This window comes from Stigmatopora nigra, chromosome 23 (genome assembly GCF_051989575.1).
Source record: "Stigmatopora nigra isolate UIUO_SnigA chromosome 23, RoL_Snig_1.1, whole genome shotgun sequence".
Lineage (NCBI taxonomy): Eukaryota > Metazoa > Chordata > Actinopteri > Syngnathiformes > Syngnathidae > Stigmatopora > Stigmatopora nigra.
In genome coordinates, this window is record NC_135530.1 from 4,415,966 (window position 1) to 4,437,963 (window position 21,998).

The 21,998-nt window shown below is 37.7% G+C and overlaps 1 protein-coding gene across 1 annotated transcript in view; it reads left to right on the forward strand.

The window, feature by feature from the left end:
- Positions 1-6,604: 6,604 nt before the first annotated feature.
- The window catches only part of dock4b (dedicator of cytokinesis 4b), a 71,998-nt gene continuing 56,604 nt past the window's right edge, over positions 6,605-21,998 (forward strand). The window contains exon 1 of the mRNA XM_077709330.1: positions 6,605-6,821. Coding sequence (XP_077565456.1) covers positions 6,785-6,821 — 37 coding nt within the window. The 5' untranslated portion in view covers positions 6,605-6,784. The remainder of the gene's footprint in view (positions 6,822-21,998) is intronic.

The following is a 21,998-nucleotide window of genomic DNA, read 5'->3' on the forward strand; positions in this document are numbered from 1 at the left end:
GCGACCCAAGAGAAGAAGCGGTGGGGGAGGAAGGAGTGGAAGGTCAGTCAAAATGTCCTAACCCTGCACTGGCTTTTCATCTAAAACTTCAAACCCCCATCATACTCCCACCTTGCATTCACATTCCTGTCCTCTCTGTTCATTTCCACTTTGAGACATTAAACACAAAGCTGATGAGTATACATGCATCAAACATAAGGTGTGAGGGCGCAGATCTGGTCCGCCACGACAAATTGTATAGCCCACAACATGCTAAAATATCATTGCTGAAGATTGAAGACTCCAGAAAGTAGTGATCGCGAAATAAATTAATGTAGTCCAAGAATTTAAATACCTAGTTATTACTCTTGACTCTCAAATTAGCCTTTAAATGACAGATTAGACAAAAAAAACACGCTAAATAAAATGAAATTCCGTTTGTCCAACTTTAGCTTTATTAGAAACTCTAACAAAATTATATTTTGACACAATGCTTAATATGTTGGTATCAGCCTGAGAAACAACACTAAAACCAATTGAAACCAGTTATAAGCGAGCTTTGAAAATGATTGGACAGAAAGCCAAAAACGCACCACCACTGTCAGGTATTTAAAAAAAAAAACACAAACACCTGCCCTGCAAAAATACTGTTAAATATGCAGATCCTCCCCTGCAAGATTTTGTACAAAATCATTCCAACACATCAACAAGAGCTGGCTCTAGAGGTAACTGTGTAGTAATTTTGCCCACTTTCAAAGACAGATGGGTTTCCAATCAGTCACAAGCCACGCCACTAGACACAGCTGGTTCTGCTCCATCACCACCACTCCTCCACAAAAGTCCTTTTCCTAGTCAAGGAATGTCCTCTATTTTCTCCTCTTCCTTTTCTGTGGCCTATAAATCACATGAAGGGCAACCAGAGATGCAAATGCAAATTTGTACCCTGGCAAAATAAACGTACTAGCCATTCAATGCGATGCAGTCCGACGTTGTACGTTTGTGGGGTGACGATGGCTTTGTGCGACGTTATGAGGGTGGCCTGTGTGTACTCCAGCTGCATTTAACATACAGAAGAAGAGCAGTGCCAGTTTTTTTGGAGCTACAGTGCATGGATTGTTCCTTGGCAGAGTTGTGATTTTACAGAATATATATGTACAAAATTTGTCTGAATTTCTTTGTGCAGCTACTTAATAAAAAGGCATTTTGTCTGAATTTGAAAAGATAAACAAACAATTAATAAACAGCAAATATACTTTTTAATGTTGACCTTTTTTAAATATATGTATATATATATATATATATATATATATATATATATATATATATATATATATATATATATATATATATATATATATATATATATATATATATATATATATATATATACATATATATATATACATATACATTTACATATACATACCTTTTTCAATATATATATATATGTATATGTATATATATATATATATATATATATATATATATATATATATATATATATATATATATATATATATATATATATATATATATATATATATATATATATATATATATATATATATATATATATATATATATATATATATATATATATATATATATACATATACATTTACATATACATACCTTTTTCAATATATATATATATATATATATATATATATATATATATATATATATATATATATATATATATATATATATATATATATATATATATATATATATATATATATATATATATATATATATATATATATATATATATATATATATATATATATATATATATATATATATATATATATATATATATATATATATATATATATATATATATATATATATATATATATATATATATATATATATATATATATATATATATATATATATATATATATATAGATATATATATTGAAAAAGGTAAACATTGTTAAAAAAGTATATTTGCTGTTTATTGATAGTTTATTTATCTTTTCAAATCCATACAAAATGCATTTTTTATTACATATATGTATCTATATATTGAAAAAGTTCAACAATTAAAAAAAGTACATTTGCTGTTTATTTATCGTTTAAAGATCTTTTCAAATCAAGACAAAAAATGTTTTTATTACGTGACTGCACAAAGAAATTCAGACACATTTTGTAACCAACTCCCCAAGATGACTTTGCCACCCATTTATGTACTTCCATGAACTTCTATTTTTATCTTTAGCAAGAAAAGAAACAAAAAAAGTTGCTGGATTAGGTAAACCTTGTCGGAGTTGCCTGGCAACCCACACAATGCCACAAAGAGGGTGAAGTTTGGCACTGATTTCTATCTTATACAATCACAGGTTGCATAAGGCTACACAAGTCATAAAAAAACAATAACAGCTAATCAGGCAAGTGATTCATGAAAACAATATTTGCTCAAGTAGACCCTAAACGCCACTCCAACACGTGTCAGTATTCACCTCACTGTTCCGCTTCAAACATAGACGAGCGCTTCAATCCAATCCGATGCTCCCCGCCTGGCCTCGTCCATGGTGATGCGTATTTTGGTTGCAATAGGTCACCACCCACTGTGCGCTGCGTGGTATGGCCTACTGAAGCCATGGGAACCTCCTGTGAACTTGCCTTGAGGGATAGCGGAGGGATTCAAGGCCTTTTGGGCTCCCAGATGAAGCGGTGTACGGAATTTGAATTCAACCCAAATAGGCACGGCTGGAAAACAGCTAGGAGGTTGCTAGATACTCCTAAAGGAATCACCTGTGTATGCTATGGCCCTCGTATGGATGCTTCTTATTATTCATACTTCATACCTGTCAACTTATACGATTTTCCCATATTTTACATTCATAGTAATCATACCTGTCAACTCATACAATTTTCCCGTATTTTACTGTCAACATATACGATTTTCCCGTATTTTACTGTCAACATATACGATTTTCCCATATTTTACTGTACACTTATACAATTTTCCCAATTTGTACTTTCAATTTATAGGATTTTCCCGTATTTTACGGTCAACTTATACAATATTCCCGCATTTTACTGTCAAATTATACGATTTCCCCATATTTTACGGTCAACTTATACAATATTCCCGCATTTTACTGTCAAATTATACGATTTCCCCATATTTTACTGTCAACCTATATGATTTTCCCATATTTTACTGTCACTTTATACAATTTTCTGTATTTTACTGTCAATCTATGCGTTTTTCCAGTATTTTACGGTTAACTTATACGATTTTCCCATATTTTACAGTCAACTTATAGGATTTTCCCATATTTTACTGTCAACTTATACAATATTCCCGTAATTTACTGTCAATTTATACAATTTCCCCGTACTTTACTGTCAACTTATACAATATTCCCGTACTTTACTGTCAACTTATATAATTTTATGATATTTTACTGTCAATTTATACCATTTTCCAGTATTTTACTGTCAACCTATACCATTTTCCCATAATTTACTGTCATGCGCATTCCCCTTTCACATCATCATATAAATATAGCGCGTCAGCAAGCAATGTACCTATACAGTCAAGCAGTCAGCATCATACAGCGACATCTACACAATCTTAAATTTAGTGTATAAACGCTATTTCCTATTGATATGACATATTACAATGCATACTTTTGGTTGAACCTCTAATTCAATGAGAAAAATAGTAGAATATCAACATAGAATTTCATTTCCATATACTGTTTCATTTGAAAAAAAAAAGAAAATGTCAATTGTCGATGCACGAACCATCGAGTCGACCCCCAACCTGTCTTTGGAGAATTTCTCCGGAATTCATAATTTAGCATTTTTTCCCCTTCCATTCCCTCATGATTGCATTCGTGTTCGTAAAATATGCAGGCAGCGGTAAGATCAAAGATACATAGAGCGCGTTACGTATGTAAAACTGCTAACAGTCACAAGCGCAAGGGTGTCATACTCATTTTTTTGGGTTGTGGGCCACGCCATAGTCACAGTTTAATTTTGTTAAAGTGCAACTAGGTTGCTGTAATTAAATTCATTTAACCAGAGCCACAAAGATTCATCAATGTCAGTATCATGCTAATAACAACTAAGATAATTGCACGAGGAAGGAAATCGTAGATTACAATCAACAGTAGGATTGAATTATGCCGACGTGGTTTATCTGTTGAAACAATATTAAATATGAATCCGTGCATCATGCATGTCAACACCCTCAAATAACATAAACAAATATAAATGAACTTGGATTACGATGCAGACACTCAAAAATAAGTTTAATCGAACCTAACACTAAACTTAATTCTAATTTAGTTTGAAATTTTGATACATTTTGTCTCTCGGATTGGCTCTTTTTGCCCTGCCTCCGCAGTGACTTTCAGATGCAACATATCAAGGGTTGTTTGAGTTTGTATACCCTTCAAAATATTCCCAAAATGATGCACACACATGTCCTCACAATGGGATAACGCACGGCCACTTGCCAACGAGAAGTAGTATATACTGCTCTCGTATTAGCGAACAAGCTCCACCAAAAAACATTGAAAAAATGGAATGCTCCGCCCAGTGCTCGCAGAGACATTACAAAGAGGGAGTTGCGACCAGATAGTTGCGGGGAGAGTGGCCATGATGTTCTTATGAGCAGCATCTCGCCTCCTTTCTGCTCGTATATCAAAATTTGTCTCGTATCTCAAGATAAACATTTCCCCAAAAATTTACTCGTATCTCAAATTGCTCGCATGTCGGGCCACTCGTATGTCAAGGTACCAGTGTATTATTCAAGACTGGCACGCTTTGGAGAGCCTCAAAAGATCAACTCACACAGCCTGTAGGTAGTGTGGCAAATGACACTCAAACCAACACCCTCGAGCCTACGCACCGATGATAAAGAGCAAGTGTGCCGGCCTTTTGTAGCTCTCTGTCATTTTGTTTAGTTTTCTTCACATATGAGCAAGACCCGTGACTAATACTGGGTAACAAAACGTTGCCTGTCTGAGAACTACTTGTGTCTGTCAGTCCAAAAGTACATTTAAAAAAAAGAGAAGTGGGTGATTCAACCTTTCCTCCATTCTTTATATAGAATTTATTTGACTTTTTTAAACGACAAAACCCCATGACAAAACTGTGTCTTATATACATCCGAATCTGTATGTATGGGTCATTGTTTTAGTAGTTGTAAGGGAAGGACTATGCTATAGATTACTTTCATTTATGACTGCCATCTGTCTAGCATGTGTACACTTGCGGGCACAATCGTGTTTTTCGCTAGTGGGTGTTGAGGGTAGGGGGGGTCCAGGTGGTTGGTTTCTGTCATTTTGCACCCACGGAGAAGAACAGCATGGAGCTTGTGAGTCATAAAAACACTCTGGTGTCATGGGCCAAAGTCGTGTCCCAGTAGAAAAAAAATGCTTCTGGTTTTATGACTTTTTAAGTGGCAATATGACACAATTGAAAGCACTTGACCAGGTCCAATTGCAGTTTTTCATTACCCTATTTGTGACATGTATGCTCACAGTGACGTGGAATTTTTAGGCTAGATTTTGAAGTATATTTTTAAAATTATTTGGAGTTTTTCATTTTAAAAATCCCTTTCTGTCCATTTCTATCTTGCTCAATCTCTTACAGTCAAGGACCGAACTGTTATTTCAGGTAGAAACATGAATTCCTAGCACATCATTTCCAAGGTGAGGAATCTGCAGGGTCCCGTTTTACTCGGCTACAAATACAACCCCCCTCTTGGTCTTATGATTTATTCATATGCAGAGTAGAAGGTTCTACAATCCAACAATTTACCCCCATCATTCCAGTCAGAATGAATGAAGCTAGACAACATGTACTGTACGACTAAGCCCACTCAGTCTGTTGTCTTTTAATTAAAGCAACAACAAAAAAACCGTCCATCTCGAGCTTTCTTTGCGGTGTAAAAGACAGCCGAGTGACAAGCAAGCTGTGATTCCCATCCCTCCCTCCATTTTTCATGCTTTTTCCCTCCAGATGCATGCATGCATTTTTTATGCATCAAATGTCCCACTTGAAGCTTTGACCGTCCTGCTCAAGGTCATACTCATGCACCTCAAGCACAAAATTAAGTGTACACAAATTCTCCAGCATGCTTTTAAAGGTACATTTTCTTCCATATTTGTTTCTTGATTTATTTTATTCGTTTTTTTCCCTTTCTGACCAAAACCAGAGAGCACATGAGTAAACTAAACCATTAAGACCACTTCCTAACCACATTGACGTCACGGGATGCCACTACAATTCCCAAAATGCAATGGTCGTGGTGGAGCGTTCAAAGACAGCTCGGACGTTATCGTGGCAAAATGACTGCAAAATGGTTTGCCTACATTAAGTCCCTAAGTGCACATTTAGACAGTATAATTGTTTTTCCTACCAAAATAGCATTGGATTTTGATGAAGATATGTGCATTTGTTATAAGCAAAAGCTTATATATTGCAAAGAAAAAATGACTCGCGAAAAATCCATCTCACGGGAACCTAAATATATTACAGACATGAAAATGCGTAGAAAGAAACCCACGAATACCAATGCAAACGTTCACGTTCAATTTAAATCAAACTGTCGACTTGCGTTGAAGTAATAGCTTAATGTCCGACGACACGTGAATGCGCCCTTTCTCCGTACCGCTACCAGCTGCGGCGGCCGTAGCAGCGGCGCATTCTCGCCGTGTAAATCCAAACAATGAGTCCTACTCCGGATCGGGGGAAATCACGCCAATAGAATGCCACCGACTGAACCGATTTCTCTGCTGATCCCTCTCCGAACTTGAGAGCACCCGCCACAAACATGTGGATACCCACAGAGCAGGAAAAATACGGCGTTGGTAAGTTTATTACCGTTTTTTTTGGGGGGTGTTGAATGTGTCAAAGTGCAAGGCTTGTGATGCGTTCACTGACACGGTGTTGTGTGAGGCGTAAGATGCGTGTGTTTGTTTTTTGCAGGAGGATGTTTTTTGTCTTCTATTTTACCCCCTACTAATTTCCTACAACAATAGGGAGCATCCGAGCTGATGATGAGCTTGCCACATTGCAAAGCATAGTGTTGTCGCTGTGCAAAAAAAAAAAAAAAAGTCCCCGCCCCCCATGGGTTGTCTCATCAAAATCGCCTTAAATGAAAAAAAAGATGCTTTATTATTATTATTTTTATAGATATAAATCAGTTCACTTTCAAGAAAAAAACACGTATGCAAAGAGCCATGTGGGGGGTCTTTGCATTGTTTCAGGATGTCTAGGTTTGTAAATCAAACAGTAAAGTGAGACAAACAACCCACAACAAACCAAATGTAGGAAGCAAGAGGGGGGTGTTGGAATACAGTCTTTTTTTTCCTGCATGTGTGGTGTGAATACCTATTTGTCGCCCCCCACCCTCGTTCACCCCATCCAGCCCACAGCTTCTCCTTCTCACAATGACATGATCATTGAGATGTGATGATGTTAAATATCTCATAATATTATTCCTGAGGGATATCAAGAAAATGCCCTTTCCTTTAATTTCCTCCGCAATTAATTTCCTATTATTACTATTATTATGTAATTCATGCAACACAAACTGCATCACGCTAAGAAAAATAACAACAATAAAAATTGCCTTTCAAAGGCTTCTTGGTTTATGTTTTTGTCAAATCCCCATAGATGGAAAATGAATGACCAAAAAAAAAATTAAATTCTCAATTCTGCTTAAAAAATCTATTCAGTTCCAACTGCACATTTAACTAGTTTTCATTTACTTCTATTGATTTACAAGTTGGACCTGCAAAGAAAAATGTCCCTAACTTTTAACCAAAAAAACTTTGCCCAAATTATCAAGGAATTGATGCTACCCAAATTTCCTCAAATCAACAGGAAAAAAAACCTAAAACACACAAAAAGTGCCCCCAAAACTTACATTTCAGTTGACAAAAATGTAGAGTTCTGCCAAAATTTGACAGAAATCCTTTTCCAAAAGCATATTCAAAAAGCAGGTTTCATTCAACTCAAACCTGCAAAAAAGTGGCAAATTTTGGTGAAAAAAACATTTTTACATCAGTCAATGTCAACAGTAAGTTACCCAACAAAACAAAATCAAGTACCACATATAAGTACCCTTAACACAACCACAAATTGATTTAAATTGAATTGAATGCCTGCATAGTGACCAAAAAGCCATTACATGTAATTAAAAAAACACCAAAATGAACTCTTCCTTTCCATTGACAACAATAAACAGATTTAAATGATTTCTACTGAAAATACTGGTTATTAATACTAATAATAACATCTGAATTTGCTCATTAGCCAATGAGTTACCAAAGATGTGACCCCAAAAAATGCCCCAAAATGAACAGAAAGTGACCCATTAAACTCATAATGATTATGAATATGTTTATCTAACACACCCTGGTTTTAACCTCTCCTGCAAATGCACCATCCGGTCGTTCCCCATCTTGCCGCGTGACCTGAAATCAGTGAAGCAAACTGAACTGGGAAGTAGCCCCATGGCTTCTTTTTCTTGTCTTAGGTCGTCTTCCTGTTAAATTCTAAACTTACTCGTCTTTAAAAACACTGCCTTAAAAAAACTGACCCTTCTTACAATGCCACACATCCTCCAGCCGCACATTTTAATCGTAGACTATCCAATTTCAAAGTCTGTTCAGACTGGATTAAAGGGTGGATCTTCATTTTAAAGGCTCAATAGTCACTATTGTCCCTCTTCCCAAACTCCCGTTAATTGGATTAAAAGTCTCAATCCCTTTTCAACACATACATATAGGGCAGTAGAGCTCATCTTTTGTTCTACAGCCCCCCCCCCCCTTCTGTTTGTATTTTTTTTTTGTAGTTTTGAGGAAGGAACCAGAGTTTTCCTGTTGTGAAATAGCAAGCCCTAAAGAGACCAACAATAATAATACGAATTGTAATAAGTGGATGGTAGTTAAAGTAATAAAGTCAAGTCTGACATACGAGCAATTCGAGATACGAGTAAAATTTTGTAAAAATATTTACTTTGAGATACAAGACACATTTTGATATACGAGCAAAGATGCTGCTCATAAGTCTCCTTCGAAATTCGTATAATTTTAGTACTATTAAACACATTTTAGTAATATTAAACCACTAGATATGTGTTACTTTGTTAATAGATGGCGAATTAGAACAAAAAAAACATTTTTTCCACTCCAATATCCTGTTTTTGGTGTTTTTTTTCAGAGGGTTGGAACAAATTAGTTTTTAGTTCATTTCAAAGGGAAACATTCCTTTGAGTTACGAGAAAACCGACATACGAGCTCAGTCCCAGAACGAATTAAGTTTGTATCTCGAGGTACCACTGTACTCTGGATTAGTCATGTACCCATACGATACTCGGTGCTCGATCCAGCTATTTTTAGAGTATCAGACTCAATTGGATTTAATCAACAGATCGGTTCCGATCCAGTGATTTTGGCAGATAATCAAAGCACTTGGCAAACATTTACACTGAGTGGTCAGCGAATTTCACAAATTTTAGTATCAGAGTATCCTGTAGTATTTGTAAACCAAGCATCCCCTATTATTTGGAATGATCCCCAGATCTATAAACAATAGAACACCAATATTTGTACTACACGATCCTTTTCAGGTGAGTTGTCAGAGGTATCGGCGGGTCCTCGTTCAACAACTTTTAATTCTGCTAATACTGGATTGATCTTTGATCCGATGGTTCGGGGGTCACTAAAAAACTGCTAATCCTAAATTATTCATACAAGCAAGAACAGCTGTTTCTCCCCGAAAAGGAATTAGCATACATTACCTGGTCTGGATTTGAATCCATAGACACCAATGTTCTTCTTAACTCTTAAATATTAGCACAAGTAGTCATTTTGGAATGGCAAAAGCAGATTTGTCATATTTTTTTTGGACTATATCGGCCCAGAATGTGTCCCAGATTACTCCCCAGGTTTTATTTGATGTGGGAGCAGTTAGATAAAGATCAAAATGGATCATCGCTTAATTGGACGGCTGCGGTTGTCTTTGATGTCGATTCATCTCAACAACGTTTAGGAAGACCAAGACCGCTCGCTGCATTTGATGAAATATGAATGGACTCAAGGCGAGTTGGTATTAAGGGAGCACCCATTAGACTCGCTGTTGCGTGATTACAGGGTTTTTTTTAAACAAATTTTAACCCAGACCAAGTTGCTTAGAAGGTGAGATGTTCATATCTGATCTGAAATTGACTGAAGTCAACAGGGAAATGAATTTTTGAATGCAAAATCAGATAAAACAAAGAAATGAGACTAAATAGCATCACGTTATGCCTTGGAAAGACTCCGCCTCTCCTCATTAAAAGCCTTTGATAAAACCAATCATGCATTTCATTGCTCATCACAACGTAGACACATAATTAAACTAGTTTAACCAGAGTGCGAATTGTCTACAATGATTGATTGGAATGGCTACGTTTGATTCTTAAAATAAAAAGACAGTTTACTTCTTGTTTAGAATATTTATACTTCGTTTTTCATCAAATTCAAACTTATTGTTAGAAAATCTGGGTCTTTTTTTCAGTTTTTGCACTCTTTTCAGTTTTTCTTAACTGCTGCCTTGGTGACAACAATTCAATATTTGCATTAAGAAAGCTGGTGCTTGAAATATATGCTTTGATTTTGCAATTATTACCGTATTTTGCTGTTTAATATACCCCCTATTCAATATATATTAAACAGCAGGGGTATATTAAATGGCGCACAAACACCCGGCTCAATAAAAGCAAAAATCATTTAATATACCCGGGTATATTAAACGGCAAAATACGATACATTTAAAATGCGGACGTTCTTTTAACTTAGTGAATTTGAATTTCTCTGCTCAATATTTTTGTCATTCTCCAAAGATCAAAATCCATTTTTTGTATATTTGGCCTGCTTTTGGAAGGACGGTCAGGGTCAAGACCCCCCACCTCCCAGTGGGGATGTCACTGTGGGTACTGGCGCGTGTCGGGGATGGGTTCATTGTCACGGGGGCACCCCTTAACTCACCCACTTGGCGGGTGGGATTAGCATGTTGTTTTGAAGTGGGGTGCCGGTGGGCCCCATTCCAGCATCATCGCCATGATGATGATGATCCCGATGGCGGTTTGGGGGAGGGGTTTGTGTCAAGGTGTGGCCCACCCGCTCGTAATTGCTTCTCCATCTGCAAAGATGGCGCCACTTACACCAACACAGTCGCTGTCGATGCTAAAAAAAACAAAAACAAAGATAAGCCATAAATAACAGAATTTGCTTGAGTTGACCACTCTGTCCAATCTTTGTTTTTTTTTTTTTAGTTTCAAGTCGTTTCTGGTTTATTATTCAATCAAGCCGTGCTTTATTTATACTCTGGTCTACAATTTCAATTAGTGTGGAAAACGGCTGGTTTCTTTCAATCCGACAACATGGAGATGTTAGAAAATGAATGGATTGTAGGGATTAGATTCTCCTTTTTGCTAGCTTATCCCGTTGTTGGGGGTGACGGAGACGAGCACACGTGGAGTATTAGTCCACAGCCATGCATAATGTTATGACAGGCCAGCGAGGGTGGGGGGTGCATGAGCACTAGCCACGCGGGCTTTCCTGCTTTTCCACTTCAGTGGCGTCTCAGCCTGCTTTGCAGTAGGGAGACTCTCTCCCCCTTGGCGTTTGGCGGCTATATTTACGGCCCATATTTCACATTCGCTTCAACGTGAATTGCTGGGTTCATCTGTGTCGTGTTTCTAAAAGCTTGACACTTTGGACAAAAGTAGGCGGAACTGTTCATTTTGCCAAAAAAACATCGCAAATGGTGTTCTATGCAATTTTATGAAATGTTGGTTCTATGAAATCTGTATGTTGGATAAAGATTTTAGAACTATGTTGATGCATTTTGAAATGTTACTTTTTTGTCCAAAAAACAAAACAAAAAGAAAACATGCTTTTGGTGGTACTATGAGAATGACTGTTGTTTCTGTGCTTTGAATGGTGTTGATTCAATGAGTAGCTTTGCAAGGTTAATCAATGAATTTATTAAGAATATAGTGGTACCTCGAGATACAAGCTTAATTTGTCCCGAGACTGAGCTCGTATGTCGATTTTCTCGGAACTCCAACGAATGTTTCCCATTGAAATGAACTAAAAAACAAATTAATTTGCTCCAACCCTCTGAAAAAACACCAAAAACAGGATATGGGATTGGAAAAACATTTTTATTTGTTCTAATTTGCACGGCAACACGCTGGTAAAATAACCCCGCCTCCACCCTGACTTTCAGTCAATATTGAGGGTTGTTTCAGTTTATATTCCCTTCAAAATAATCAGAAAATGAAGCACACAAATGTCCTCACAATAGGATAACAGTAGTATACTAACAGGAAAAAAACAGTCTGCTCGTATATCAAAATTTGTCTCGTATCTCAAGATAAATATTTGCCCGAAATTCTACTCATATCTTGAATTGCTCGTATGTCAAGGTACCACTGTAAATGTATATCGAATGTCTTATAAGCAAACACCACGTGTCGTGAAAATTTGATGAGGTATCTTGACATTTCAGCAAAAATATGCATCCTATCGTTGTGCTTTTTTGAACACTGTATAGTTTTAGGTTGAAGTACTTATATTACACTCTGGCAAAAAAAACCATTGAAAAAAAATGCAGGCATGCTTCTTCTCGATATCAATGTGTGACTTCTACTCGCAAGAGGTTAATGGGAAATGTCCTATTAGGAATTCAACGGTTTAACTGATCCGTGAGATCCGAATGAGAAAAAGGTCCAATGGTGGCATTTTCATTCCAAAATCCAGGATTCAAGTCTATGACAATCAATGTGATTGGCAGTCCAGCGCCGCCTTTAACGCGTCGAGAGACGCTTGTTTTTTTGCGCTCATTTGTTGGAGGAAAAATGATTGTGCGCCGGTGTCGTGTCAGTTATCTGTTCCCCGTGGCAGTAATCCGGGTGAGTCGTATTGACCATAAAGGAAGTGTAGATTGATTTGTGGGTGCGCTCGCTCGTGTGTGAGTGCGAGGGTGACCCGGTGTAATCGTAACAACCTCAGGGCTTCCATTTGCACATAAAGCTGGTTTTAGTCGGATCTATTTCGACTCAGACTCAGGTTACTTTTGCCAATGTGCTGGATTCAATACATTAATATATAAATGAGCAGGATTCTCTGGACTATAAGTCGCAATTCTGACGCGCTATATTTTTAGAGTAATGCTTGATGCACGTGTGGTAAAGTGGTGGTCCGGGGGCCAAATCTGGCCCGCCGCATCATTTTGTGTGGGCCGGGAAAGTAAATCATGAGTGCTGAGTTTCTGTTTTAAGATGAAATTAAAATGAAGAGTATAGATGTATGCTACATTTCTGGATTTTCCTTCATTTAAATCAATAATTGTCATTTTTTAATCATTTTTTCTGTGTTTTTAGTTCAAAAATCATTTTGTAAAATCTAAAAAAATATAAAAAAAGCTAAAATAAACAGTTTTAGATCTATAAAAAACTGAATATTCAGGGGTTAAAGCACAATATTAGAAGTCGACGGCTACTACGGTAAAAACAAGATGGGTTTTACAAAAATAGTACTTCAAAAATCCTATACAAAAAATGCCATGCGGCGTACACGATTTTAAATGATTAGACAAACCTATAAAACACAAGAAAAATGTGTACGTTTACAGGTATGGTAACACTACATGCAGCTAAAGTTCCCATTGATTTTTGCTTAAAATTAGCACGTAATGACATAGTTAATTCCCAGTTGAGTGAACAGGACCATCTATACTTTTAAAGTCAAACATTTGGCCACAGAAGGTTACCATCACTACAGCAACTGCGGACATTCCTTTGAGGTTTTTGTGGCGTCAGCTGGGGTTAGGACTTCTCATTTGCTTCGTTTTGTTGCTGATTCATTTCAAAACAACATTTCCAGAGCCGGAATGGTGGTTTAAAAGCAGCCAACACACTCACAATGGCGTATATATACATCAGCTACTTAGCCTGTTTGGGGAAAACTACTGCAGAATACTAAACTCGTCAATTAGTCAATGTGACCTAAATGGACAGTTTGAGCAAATAATGCCAGGCGGAGGAGAGTGCTTCATTTGACTTGCAGGCCATTCAGAGCAGCTGAGCTCAGTATTTTTGTCCAGATTCATTCCTGCTGGCTGAGACAGGTCTGATTGGTCGTCTCACCGTAAAAAGGTTTTAAGGACAACCCGCTCTTTGACCTTGACTTAGAAGCAGTCAACCTTTGAGGATGGTGGATATTTGGCTAAAAAAAAAAAATCAGAAAATAAAACAACAACAAATGGAGCAACTGCACAAAGCAAGTGTGTAATGAATAATGGTGGCAAACTCAAAGATCGGGGGCCAAATCTGGCCAGGCACATCAAATTGTGTGGGCCATGAAAGTTAATCAAGTGCTTCAGTTTTGTATAGAGATTTAGGAATATATTAATGAAATAATATTTGGTTTTTTTCTCCCTTTTTCAACATTGAAAAATTGTAAAGAGATGCAGGACTACATGAATTAAACATGATTTGGTATTTTTTCACTCTTTTTTTCAAAATTGAAAAATCGTAGAGATGCAGGACTACATGAATAATTTTTTTCACCCTTTTTTGAAATTGGAAAAATCGTAGAGTTGCAGCACTACATTAATCTAATTATATTTCTCTATTTTTTGGAATAAAAAATGCAATTTTAGAATTATAAACACAATTTTGAAGATTTTGTTTTCATTCAAGAGTTTTTGCCTTGGAATGAGTTTTTTTGTCAATAAAAATCACAATAAATGAACGCACAAGAACCCCAAGATATTTAATTTTTTCATATATTTGATTTGAAAACTATATTTGATTTTAAGACATTTAATAATGTCTTTTAAATCCATTTTTATACTTCAATTTGATAGAGACAAATCAGGAGGAAAACATGCACACATACCTTCAATATAAAAACAAAAAAATCAATACAAACTGCTAAAAAAACAATATTTTCCCCCCATTTTTTCTTTCAAAACAAACTAAGAGAAATAGGACTTAGCCTTGTTGGCGATCCCTTTTAAGAATTGACCTTTGTTGTCCTCCAATGACCGTCACCTGCCTTTTCGCCCCCACTCCATTTCATTTTCCACCTTCTTCATCTCTCTTTTGCATTCCTTCAAATCCATACTCATCTGTCCCAGATATTCCCGCATGTTATGCGCGTATCCGTCTTGGCATAACGTGCTTATTTGTAGCACACACGCGTTTTCAAGCGCTAGCCTCGGTGGAGCTCACGTCTCGGAGATGATGAAGCACTACAGATGCTCGGACGGTTTAGGAAAGCAGCAGAGGATTTTTTTCTTGCTGTGCCTTCTGTCAAATCTTACAAAACATGTTATGCTTCCTTTGGAACCACGTTATATGCCGCTATGTGATTTGAAAAGCTTTTCTTTTACGCTTGTTGTGATGCAAAATTGCCCCTTTTTTGCGGGTTACAAATGTTGCTTAATCAGCTTAGCCATGGATGAAGCATAACATTTTAATTGGCTTGTTTTATATACCGAACTCTGTTCGACATGAACTGTATCGAGAGAAAAAATTGAAGGACGTTGATTGGGATGTGGTCAAATGTTTTGGAATCGCTTTAGCATTGGACTTTGGTATAAATTGCATGGAAATTAAGTTGGTAGATGTTAAGATATGTATTTTAGATTAGATTTAGACAAAATTCAAGTTTGAGGAAGCTGACATTGAAGATGTTAAATTCTGGAGATGTTAGGATTCGCTTTAAAAATTCTAGATATATGTTGACTGTATTTTCTGGAGTATAAATTGCATTTATGTTTAATGTTTGCACACAGGGCCTGCAAAAATATTTTCATTTTTGTTACTACAGTGGAGTCTACCATGAGTCTAACAGGCAATTGAAAAAAAAAAGTGTTTATTCAGCAAAAAAAAATGGATTGTCATATACATTTTGAACTAATAACTGAATCTCTATCTTTTTTAAACTTCTTGTTGATTCAGGTCGCTTCCTGTCTATTTTGGGGCATTTCCCGGATCACTATCGATTGTTTTCCAGTCTCTTTTTGTCAATTTGGAGACCATTCACATCCTCAAATGTTTTCATATGACAAGTGACTCATGATTTTTTTGCAAACTCGTTTCATCAAATCATTTTGTATTAATAGCTTTAACAACAAAAAATGCATCCTTGACCCACACCCTCTAAACGTCTGCCGCGGCGGCGTCTGTTGGCATTGACTGTAAATTCAAGAGCCGTGACGACGATATCGACCGCTCCAAATCACCTTTCCATCCCAGTTGAGATTTCCCAGCCTTCTCGACTCAATCCCATCTTGCGCTGCAGCAGTTTTTCTGACCTTTCCCCCGCTCGTCTTTGTTGATGATAGCCGATACGCGGTCAACACTCTGCCTGCCCTTCTCACAAGGCTTCTTCTTCTTCTCTCTTTCCCCCCCCCCAACTTTGCACAAGACGGGCTTTTCACGCCTCATTTTTTTCCCCCTGCCTCGCCCGGTCAATCTGAGGAATGTTCAGACCAATTGCAATTGATTTTTGTTCCACACGAGTGCTCAAGTCATTGAAAACAGCTTGACTTGACAGAGGAAAGAGCAACAGCTTTATGTATGCTGCCAGTAGTTCTTTTAAAAAGTGCCAAAATATGATTGGACACAGCCAATCACCTTCCTATGTTTTATATTTAGGCGTCTCAATTCATTGTCTGGCTTTTGTTGAGTCCCTTAGAGAGTATTTAATTGATCAGGTTGACAAAACCACCTACTGCGACCCAGTTTGTTTGCTTATCCCAAACTGTCTGAAGGGATTACCCACTTGTAAAGTCTTTCTTTGGTGTAAAGGAAATCCTTCAAAATGCACTGAGATGAAAAGGGAGTTAAGAATTTGCATTCATTAGCCCCCGGATTGATGTTTTTGTTGAAGTTTTTGTTTATCTGTAGGAAGACGTGTCTTAGATAATCTCTGGTCTGATGGTTGATTGAATTGGGCCTATGTCAAATACAATTCTGGATTTAAAAACAAACAAACAAAAGAAACAAGACAATCATATTTAATTGATTAAATGGAGTAAAAAAAAAGCCTATATTGTAAATTGCTTATTTTTGACATGCTGTAGAATTTATTTTCTTTGTATAAAACACTGACAATAGGATAGAAGCAGTTGAAAATGTAAATAGTTCATTTAAATGTTTCAATCAATTTTTGAAAAATGTATTTGTTTGCCCCGCTACAAAATATATAATACTACCTTTGTAATTTAAGCATTATTTATCAGTTTTACTATACATAAGGGAAAGAAAGCCCACCAGGCTGCTCCTTTTTGTCCGTTTTTGAAAGAATTACAACATATATTTCATGTTGTATTGCCACTGCAAGCATAAATATTGCTTTTTACATCTGAAACATTACTCGATGAATCGATAGTTTACCTGATGACATCAATAATGGCTTGCCGCATTCCTAATCATTATATTTCACGTCAAAGATGAAGCCAAACCCCCCAACTCCGAATGTATTTCAATCCCGAAGCCATAGCCTTAGCCACCGTCCACCTGGCGTCTTGATTTTCCAACTTCAATCGCTCTCTACCCTCAGGGGAGGGAGTCGTAGGACCTCTTAGCGTCAAGTGTTGCTTCTAAAAGTAGCTGAAACATATCCCCTTTGTGTGGGCGAGTAGGGAAGGAAACCACCGTGGGAGCCTTTGTTTAGCCAGCACACGGGCTTTAAGAGTTTGGCAGGAAATTATGGCCCCAAAATTTAATATTTACATGTTTATTTCCTATAGCCACTGACTCCGGCGTCTGGTGGCACGAGGCTATTCTCGCTAACAAGCAATTTATGTTGGAAGTCGGCCCCAGATAATATACATCCTAGACACTAGTGTGGAAATAATCCAGCATGTGCCACTTAGCTAGAGTCCACGTCGCACTGGGACTTGTGGCCAGAATGTTTGACGACAGATGGCTTTGTTGATCAAGCGGGAGACAGCTCGTACTGTGAGGGTTTGCTCCCCCTTGAGGAGACTGGAAATGTAAAAATAGCTCTTTTTCATATTGACTCATCTTTACTGTTCAAGAATCAATAATGGTAATTTACTTATGGCCTGATGGCGGCTCAGACTGAATGAATGGCAGTGTCATTTTTCAGTCTTTGCACATTGCTTTCATGGTCACTTCAAGAGCAGAAAATGCAGAAAGTCAGTGATTTGTGTCTGTGAAACGTTCCCCTGTGGACATTGTTCACACCTTGAGAGTTTCGTGGTTCAAAGTTAGAGCCTGAAAGGAGACCTACAGTAATACCTTGACATATGAGTGTCCCAACATACAAGTTTATTTAATTTAAACATGTATTTGTATCGTAATATCCTATTTTAGGTGTTTTTTCAGAGAGTGGGAACAGATTGGTTTAGTTATTATATATTAGTAAAATCTTTGGAGATATGAGTAAATTGACATACAAGCTTGGTCCTGGAACACATTAAGCTTGTATCTCAAGGTATTAGTTTATTTGTTTTCCATTATCCTAGGATTATATAGCTCTTTCCTGTTTTTTTTTTGTTGGTCTGACTTGGACCAGCTTGGGCCTTTACCTTCCCCTGCGCCGTTCTGACCTAATGATGGTGAAGAATCTATAAATAGTGACCTGCAAATGGCTCATACGGCGCTTCTTCTTGGCGTCCTCCAGCAAAATATGAAAGGTTACTGTTACATTTAGCCGCATCTTCCCAGATCAAATCCGACGGCTGCCATGGGCAGAATTGAAATCATCCGTTGATTTAGAGGAGGAATATTTCCAGACATCATCAGAGATGATGCGTCATTCGTAAGCTCCCACGGGGGCCTCATCTGGACTCCAGCCATAATCCTCTTTGGCCTAATGCACCAGTAGCCTTACTATCATCGCTACCATCGAGGAATACAGACTCGGGGCCAGTGGGCTAAGTTTATGGACGATTACATTGATTTTCTCTTGGTTTGATGATTTTATAGAGTGGCACATGGACTCATGAGAAGCCCTGTGTCTATTTTTTTTTTGGAGTAGAAGTGGAGTTGTAGCAGGAAAGCCCTAGAGCATAACCTTCTCATATCTGTTATTTTATGGACTTCAGAGTGAGCCAGTGTCCATCTTTGCAGCTTGTTAGAGATGTTCCGACACTGATTTTTTTGAATATATTTTTTGCCAATGCCCAGCCGATATCAATATTTTTGGTCGAGTGAAAATTTCGTAACAAATCATTCATTTTGCATTAAAATCATGTCTTCTGGTACCTACTAAGGAAAGGTTTTCTTTTACAAATATGACACAATCCTCCAATTTGACCGTTAAAGTACGAAAATACATACCATATTTTCACGAGTATAAGGCACACTTAAAAGTCTTACATTTTCTCCAAAATAGACAGGGCGCCTTAAAATCCAGTGTTTTTTATATATATAAAATAAAATGTGTCATTCATTGAGGATGCGCCCTATAATGCGGTGCGCCTTATAACGCGGTACGCCTTATATTGCGGTGCACCTTATAATGCGGTGCGCCTTATAGTCGTGAAAATACGGTACTCATATTTTGTATTAAAGTAAAATACATTAAAATAAGAATCTATACTTTACTGTATTTTGATTCCTGATGGGTGAAACCAAAAAGTTATCAAAGTACTTCAAAAAACAGGAATCTTCACCTATAGTAGCTGCACTGTCTTTATTTATGAGCTGAGACTGTCAGGCTCTTTGCGCAGTACACCGACTGGTCTATCCCCTCCAGTTTCAGTCCTATGGAGATCTGTCAACAGACTTCCCGCAAAGTACTCGTCCGTTTGAGCCCGGTGGCCGAGCAGTCTCCCGATGTTTGTGTTTCTCCACAGCTCATTAAAGGTTTCATACTTCCATCCCTCCAGCTAGCGCCAGGCGCAGAATAGGAACACAAATGAGGTTACCTTTTTTCCCACTTTGTACCAAGGTGGGAGGAGGAAAACAAAGAAGAAATTAATCACTCCAGTCTTGCCCATCCCTCCACTTCATCTACATCTCCCACCTGCGGACTTTTTATGAATACTTTTATTTAATTACAGACATTCGTGGTGCCAGCGCACAACCACCGCTGACCTAAATCGGGAAACTGGGACGGTTTTGTTTTTCTACACCCCTATATGTGTCTTGCTTATCCGCATTGATTTATGTCTAAGTTGAACTTAAGCGAGAGCAAATTAGCCAAGCCGAGCGATCCAGTAGTGAACACCCACCCAGATCTGTTGGTTCGTCTTCCACCCGATTCTCCGTTAGCCCAGTTTAGCCGGCATGGAGTTCTCCACCACATCCTCCAATTTAATCAACAGGACGTGCTGGAGAATTGGGATTCTCTTGCATGCGGGGTGCTTGACAGGAAGGTTAGTCATTATGGAACAAATTGGAGAGCAGCCTCTTTTGTTCCAGCATATGCCGAGTCCTTAATGGGTAAGATTAAGTGTAGCTACTTCAGTGGAAGCCAAATGCAAAGTGGGTGCAGGGGATGTTGCTGTCTGTGAGTCGGGTATTAGTTAATAATTTCTACACTAGGAGAGCTTTGAGTGGCGATTGAGTGACTTTTCTTGGTTTGTGTGATATGTGACAAGTTTTCTAAGACTGTTTTGTCCCTGGTAAACAATCTTGACCCCCCGGAACAATTGTCCACCGTCCCCCAGTGGCATTTCGGTACAGCAAAATAGCCCAGACAACAGCTGAGGCCTCTTTATCCTTTTGGAATGTGAGACAATGTGTACATGCGCTGAATATACATTCAAGTATACAGTGGTTAACTCTGTCAGGAATCAGTCAAGGGATTTGAACGTGCCGGTAAGTTTCTAGAAGAAAAAAAAATAATTATGAATTCTCAGATTATATTTAGTTTAGCTAAATACTAATGAAGCATTTAAGGCTTAATTTACATGTCTTGTTTACCAGAACACAACAGTAAATAGTCGGCAAGTTTTTCCACACTAACATAAATGCACACTCGGCAACTCTTTAGACATTAATATAAATTAGGTATAATAAAACCAAATTTTTCACGATTTTTGCAGTTTTTTTCCACATTTTGAGGCCACAGCGAACGCCTGAAGGACTACTGCAGATATATTTTCACAGTAAAACCCTCTTTTTTGCCATCATTCATGTTTTTTTCTTTTTTAGCAATTTTTCGTTTTTTCACAGCGAAAAACTGGCGATTACTAGCATCATTGTTCTAAGTTTTGCATTATATTTCATACAAGTAGCCTTCCACTCAAAAGAAGAGTCTCAAACCCGAATTCTAGTCCATCTTGGCAAAGGAGGGCAGTGTACACTATCAAATCAATACAACTAAATACAACACTTTCAAAACATACCAATTCCACACCACTCTTGATATAAAAATCACTCCATTCAATCGAATTATCATTACAGCTCTAATAAATCCATCTGTTTTTCCGCACTGAGCACTCTTGTCTGGCGAAACAGCCCGTTTCTCACGCGCCACTGCGAGCTAACTCGCCACCGGGCCTGGCCTATAATGAGGTACGCTCCACCGGCTTCTATTTGTGAAGCACCTGCCATCTGCGTGTCCTTGAGTCCAACCCGTTTTTGCCCTGGTCTTCCGTGATTTTCGCCTTGTCTGCTGCTGTCTGTCAGAGCGAATGCTCGCTTATCGCGAGGTGTGCTGTTTCGTCAATCGAGACTTGCTAGCGTTTGACGAATCGGAGTGCCCGTTAAACATCCAAAATCTGCACCCAGTAGTCCCTCCATGTCAGTGTAACGCGCCAACACTGCAGTTCTTTCATTCGACGTCTGCCTGTAAAACACACATTCACTTATATAGTCTGCCTCTCACTGAGTGCTTTGTTTTATGTCTTCGCTGAATGAAGGCTACTGGGCCAGGATGTGAAGGCAACGTACGGGATAACGACGACACAGAATTTCAGATTTCTCCTCCGCTGGGATGGTTACTCTCAGCTGTTTGTGACGTTTCTTTCATCCTCCTCTTTTTGTGTTGGAACTTGTT